We start from the raw sequence: 6,385 nt of genomic DNA, 5'->3' as shown, positions 1-6,385 counted from the left end.
TACCAAACGGGGCCTAAATCTGTTGAGTTAAAATAAATCTGTTGAGTTAAAATTTGTACATCAGCTTCAGTAAAAGTACGTCAATTGCGTTAATCATACTTCAGCTCAGTCGTACCTTCCCTCTTCGTCTTTATCTCGTGTCTGCATCTCAGAGAAACTGGCCAGGTCGTAAAAGGCTGCTCTTAAATTAGTACAAGTCAATTCAGTACGATCCATGCAATCGTAATAGCTGTTGAAGATTTGAAAATGAACACATCTAGCACGCTTATAAATTAATTTAATTAGCTTTTGCCGTCCAATCCATAACCACTTCTTTGACCAATTGTTTTGTGACTATATAAGCCTCATCATCATGGCTCATATGGGAATTAATAGTACTACATAGACAAACACTGACATTAGTACCATGGCAAACATGGCAGTCGCCTCAAATGTTATGAAAAGGTAAGCACTTACAAGTCATTTCTAGTAATTGAATTTGATCATCTTTCTAAAGTTTTACTTCTAATCAATCCAACATGAAACTTCTTCTTTCTGTTTTCTGTGATATTTTCTGGGTTTTTAAAGATATTTGCAAATAGTAACATGTATTTCTTGCTCTAGGCTTCAAGGCAAGGTTGCACTGATAACTGGTGCTGCTAGTGGTATTGGTGAGTCCACCGCTAGACTTTTTGTCAAACATGGAGCGAAAGTAGTCATTGCTGACATTCAAGATGATTCGGCCAAGAAAGTATGCCAAGATTTGGATCCTTCATCAGCTTCACATGTTCACTGTGATGTAACTGAAGAATCTGATATAGAAAATGCAGTGAACACTGCTGTTTCTAAGTATGGGAAGCTAGACATCATGTTCAACAATGCTGGTATAGGGGGATCAGCCACATCCAACATTCTTGACGATAAAAAATCTGATTTTGAACGCGTAATCAGTGTAAACCTTGTAGGTATATTTTTAGGCGCAAAACATGCTGCAAGAGTGATGATTCCTAATCGCTGTGGCAGTATAATAAATACAGCAAGTGTATGTTCTACCCTAGGCGGAGGTGCTCCTCATGCTTACGTGAGTTCAAAACATGCTGTGGTAGGCCTAACAAGAAATACTGCGGTTGATCTCGGACGATATGGCATTCGCGTGAACTGTCTGTCGCCCTACTTTGTTTCCACGCCTTCGGCAGCGGATTTCGTCGAAAGAATCTATGGTGGAGTTTCTAAAGTATATACGTATCTGGATGGTGCAGAACTGAAGGCAGAAGATGTAGCTGATGCAGCCCTTTACTTGGCAAGTGATGACTCCAAATATGTCAGTGGGCACAACCTTGTGGTTGATGGAGGCCACAGTATTGTTAATTCAGCTATGTGTATGTATGAGAACTCACAAAAATGAGGAGTTTTCATTATTTTGCAGAATGGATACAAAGAAATGATTTAAGAATCCTTTATCTATGCAAAAGTCAGAAATATGTACTTCTGAATTTCTGATGAACCACTGAAGAATTTCCAGTCACGATATTCGATTAGTCAAAGATGTAACTAGATTGAGAAAAAAATCTATGCTCAGAAGCAATATGCTCTGTACTTTCACAAGTGAATAAGAAGGAAATTTCTAGTTTTATTACAAAGCTATCCTCTCTGATTTGACCTTAAATCTGTTTTCTCATCTTAAACCTGCTCTATGGGCCCGATATCTGCACCTCCAGAGCTTGATGATTCATTCAGAGTGAGATTAGATGTTAGTCCAGAACCCCTGCCAATGTTTGATTTGCAACAATTCTCATTCCATTGGTTGCCAATGGTTCCTTTAGCAAGTCTTGAAAACGTGACTTTCTTTGATGTCTATTTCCATTCTTATTGGCAACAAAGGAAATCATAGATTGGCTGAAATCTGAAACAAATGTAAGATGTGGTGCATATTTTAAGTGGAGGTATCGATCACAATCTAATCCAACTATGTTGACTCTTTCAAATCCGTCTATTAAAAATCTGTCCACATCCGTTCATTAATTTTGAATGAGTCTAAATGGATGCTCAATTAAATCCATATATTGATGAAAAACTTTTTTTCTTTTCATTTTCTTTCTTTCTTTTTTCTTTTCTTACCTTTCTTCTTCTTCTCCCTTCCCCCTCCCCCTCTCGTCCTCCTGCCGAAACCAAGCAAAGAATTTTTTTTTTTTTTTGCTTTTTTTCTCTCTTCATCTTCTCCTGCTCTCCTGCTCTCTCCCGCATCACCCCTCCCCACCCCTCTACCGATGTGCTAAATTTTCCTTATTTTTATAAAACATGTAAATAAAATTAAAACGTCCGAAAAAAAAAAAGAGGTTGCCGCACGAACTGGACACCGAAAGCTGGCACCGGGAAGAGGTGGCCAGCGCCTTCTTTCTCTTCTCCGCTCTCCTCTCTGGCGACCGACGCGATGTAAGGGTGGTGGTGGAGAAAGGGGGAAGGGGAATTTTTTTTTTTTTTTTTTTTTTGTGTTTTGATATTTTAAAAGTGTGTATTTAAAATTTTTGAGGAGTTTTTTTATATTACTGTAGTTAAAGTTGTTAAAAACTGGTAAGAGACAAACTGTGCTAAATAACTCAAGGGGCGGCCCTTAATTTTGTCAGCTTCCACATAGGCTGTAGCTTTTACTATTAAATCATAACTTGGCTCAAAAGAGTGAATCTAAGTTCTTGCAAAGAATGCGGATCTGGGTTTTGAGGTTCTAGTGAGGCTGGCAAACAGCTGAGGAATAAAATAATGTAGCTTGTCTATTGCAGCATAAATTGATTTACTTTCAGGTAATAATATGGGAGGCTTTTTTTGATTGAACATTATTGGCAGCTTTGGTAGGTGAAAGGTGAAATTATTAAGCTTTGGAGTTTCTGAAGTAGGAAATGGCCAAGATGAACAAATGAAAATAGAATGAAAGGAAACAAAGGAAGGAAGAAGACAAGTGAGTGGAGTTTGTTCAAGAATATTGAACAGAGAAGTAGACAACGATTGCTGTTTCTGGGCGAATGTCCTGATTTTGGTTGGTAACAAGTAAGTAAGTTACCTTGATCAGATGCCAACTCTTTTGGTTGAAATTTGCCGAGGTTACGATCGGATTGAGGAATTTAACGAAGGATTTGAAATCCTCTTAAATTCCTCTAGGTTGTTTGGATTACTGAAAAAGTATTTGAATTTGTTGTTCTCCAATTAGTTTAGATTTGGCTGTCCAACCAATAATCACTTTAGGACTTGATTTGGACCCTAATTCTTTACCATCTTGAGACCACTTACATACTTCTTGCAATTATTTTGCTACTATATAAGCCTAATCAGCCTCTTCGGGTTGGCTCGAATGATCTCGGAGTAACCTCTTTAGGTCTCGAGTTCGAATCACCTCTCTACCGCTTGTGTATTCTTAAAGGGCGGGGTGCACAAGAACATGAAAATTAGTTCGACAAAGTTGGAATACTCCTTGTGTTAACTATATATATATATAAGCCTAATCATGGCTCACATGAGAACTAGTAGTACTACATAGACAGCATAGCATTCGTACCATGGCAGGCATGTCAATGGCCTCAAATATTTTGAGAAGGTAAGCACTTACCCATCGTTAAATAGTGATTGCATCTGATCATCTTTCCTAAGTTTTACTTACAACCAATTCAACATGAAATTTCTTCTGCTCTCTGTTTTCTGTTATATTTTCTGGGGTTAGATATCTGCATATAGTGATAACATGTATTTCTTGCTCCAGGCTTGAAGACAAGGTTGGTTTGGTCACTGGTGCAGCTAGTGGAATTGGCAAGTCCGCTGCTAGACTTTTTGCTAAACATGGAGCAGAAGTAGTCCTTGCTGACATTCGAGGTGATTTGGCTGATAAAGTATGCCAAGATTTGGATCCTTCTTCAACTTCATTTATTCGTTGTGATGTAACTCAAGAATCTGATATACAAAATCCAAGTATGAGAACCTAGACATCATGTTCAACAACGCTTGGTATAATCCGAATTTGAACGCATAATCAGTGTAAACCTTGCGGGCCTAATCCCTGTGGCAGCATAATAAATACAGCAAGCGTATGTTCTAGCATAGATAGTTCATTTATGGCAAGTGTATTTTCTGCTTGCGTCTAATTAGACGATAGCCAAATGCTAGTCTTGAACAGTTTAAATATTTATGTACATCTCCTACTAACCAGCAACCAAACAAAGTATCGACGACAAAGAAACAATAAATAAAAAGCTAACCTAGCAAAAGCCACCAAACACTCTTTAGACCAATTCTATTCTTTGCCAACTCTTCACAACAATTCAATTATCCAAAAAAAAATGATATTTAAATACTACAAATTCTGGGTGATTGAGTGCTAGATTTGAGTTTTCGACTGTATTGATAGAAAAATAAAGAAATAGAGAGCTTAGAAAATTTTGCAAGATATTTTTTTGTGTGCCCATTCTTAAGGTTCAACACTCATGATTAGTGGAAATTTACACGTAGTTGTTTACTCTAGATTTGTCTGCCATGAGGAATGTGGGCTCATAATATAAAAATAAATAAAGGGATAATTTGAGAAACCTCCTCTTAGATTTCTAACAATTGTGGCCACTTTCCCTAAGGTTTAAAAAAATTATGCTTACCTCCCTTGATGCAATAAAGACACAATGATAGCCAACACAAATTTTTACAAATTTTAAGTGAAAATGAGTTTAAAAGAGAAAAATAGAAATTCTTTTTTGTTAATACTTCTTTATTTTAAAACTCTTAACGTTATCTAACTTAGTACATTATACTTCATTCCCAATTTTTTTGAGAGAAAAATGCAGTTTTGGTACCTAAACTTTGACGCACGAGCAATTTTAGTCCCCAAATGTTGGACGAAAGTAAATTTGATACCCGAACTTTCAAATTTTGAGAACATTAAGTACCCTTGATGATTTTTTTCCAAATTGCTACTGGAAAAAGCCATGTGACAGTCTCGTGTCTGGCCAAAATGGAATAAAAAAAGGCCAAAAAAGCAGTTTTGGTACCTAAACTTTGACGCACGAGCGGTTTTAATCTCCAAATTTTGGACGAAAACAAATTTGGTACCCGAACTTTCAAATTTTGAGCACATTAAGTACCCTTGACGATTTTTTCCCAAATTGTTACCGAAAAAAACCATATGACCGTCACGTGTCCGGCCACAATTGTATAAAAAAAATGTCAAATGCCATTCTAATACTAAGTATTAAATTTAAGGACTAATAGCGTAATAAAGAAAAAATCCAAGGACTAAATAACATCACATGAGTCAAAAAAACCCAAGAACCCATACAAATGAGCTCCAATTCCAGTACATTAATCCCAACTGTTTTTTCATTGTGTCAGTATCCCCTTCTCATTTTGTAGTTTCTTGGCTGGTATTGTTTCTTTTCTCAATATAAACTAGTCCACAGCATCATTCTTCCAAGATCGGAGTGTGCCGCTGGGACGGCTTATAGGAATAAGACCTGCGAGCCGAGGAAGTTTGCAGTTCCCGAGTACAAATGACTTCAGACAGCATAGGAGTTTATCTAGTGGAAGATCAAATGTAGAGGTCTCTAGAAATCCTGGGGTAGAAACATCTCAGGGGCTTTGTGTCCCGTTATTACACAATGTCATAGAGAAGATGAGCCGAAGTAAAAGCACCTCAAGGCATTAATTTGAGACCAAACATCTATTTTTGGTCCATACTTGAGTTCCAAATGATCATCATACACCTTTGATCGCTTCCCTATTGGATGACCCATTTGTAATTGTTCTTCTGTAAATTTTTCCGAATCAGCTGCTTGCTGCTTTGTCCCGAGGACTAGTTCAAGTTTCTTGTATCAAGTTAGGTAGCAGAATACATTACCAGTTCAAGTTTCTTCAAGTCAACTTAGGCAAGAGAAATAAAGGATTACGCATCATTATTTACACCTTTGTGACTTGATTCTTAGATTGGGAATTGGAGCTCATTTGTATCGGTTCTTGGGTTTTGTTGACTCATGTGATGCTATTTAGTCCTTGGATTTTTTCTTTGTTATGCTATTAGTCCTTAAATTTAATACTTAGTATTAGAATGGCATTTGACATTTTTTTGGCCTTTTTTTTATACAATTGTGGCTGGACACGTGACTGTCATATGGGTTTTTTCAGTAACAATTTGGGAAAAATTCATCAAGGGTACTTAATGTGATCAAAATTTGAAAGTCCCGGTACCAAATTTGTTTTCGTCCAAAATTTGGGGACTAAAATCGCTCATGCGTCAAAGTTTAGGTACCAAAACTGCATTTTTGGTCTTTTTTTATTCCATTTTGGCTGGACACGAGACTGTCACATGGCTTTTTCCGGTAGCAATTTGGGAAAAAATCATCAAGGGTACTTAATGTGCTCAAAATTTAAAAGTTCGGGT

The 6,385-nt window shown here is 37.0% G+C and overlaps 1 protein-coding gene across 1 annotated transcript; it reads left to right on the top strand.

The window, feature by feature from the left end:
- Positions 1–353: 353 nt before the first annotated feature.
- On the top strand, positions 354–1,584 carry LOC113750145 (secoisolariciresinol dehydrogenase-like). Its single transcript, XM_027294089.1, has 2 exons — positions 354–444; positions 604–1,584. Exons 1-2 carry the CDS (start codon positions 407–409, stop codon positions 1,382–1,384), a joined length of 819 nt encoding a protein of 272 aa, XP_027149890.1. The 5' UTR covers positions 354–406; the 3' UTR covers positions 1,385–1,584.
- The last annotated feature ends 4,801 nt before the right edge of the window (positions 1,585–6,385 follow it).

Source organism: Coffea eugenioides, chromosome 1 (assembly GCF_003713205.1).
Source record: "Coffea eugenioides isolate CCC68of chromosome 1, Ceug_1.0, whole genome shotgun sequence".
NCBI classification, from domain to species: domain Eukaryota; kingdom Viridiplantae; phylum Streptophyta; class Magnoliopsida; order Gentianales; family Rubiaceae; genus Coffea; species Coffea eugenioides.
Note: the sequence above shows the minus strand (reverse complement) of the source record. Positions and strands in the feature narration are given on the sequence as shown.

Coding starts and splice junctions, on each gene's coding strand:
- LOC113750145 (XM_027294089.1), top strand. CDS start 407: ATGGCAAACATGGCAGTCGCCTCAAATGTTATGAAAAG. Junction 445..603: donor GCCTCAAATGTTATGAAAAG/GTAAGCACTTAC, acceptor TTCTTGCTCTAG/GCTTCAAGGCAAGGTTGCAC.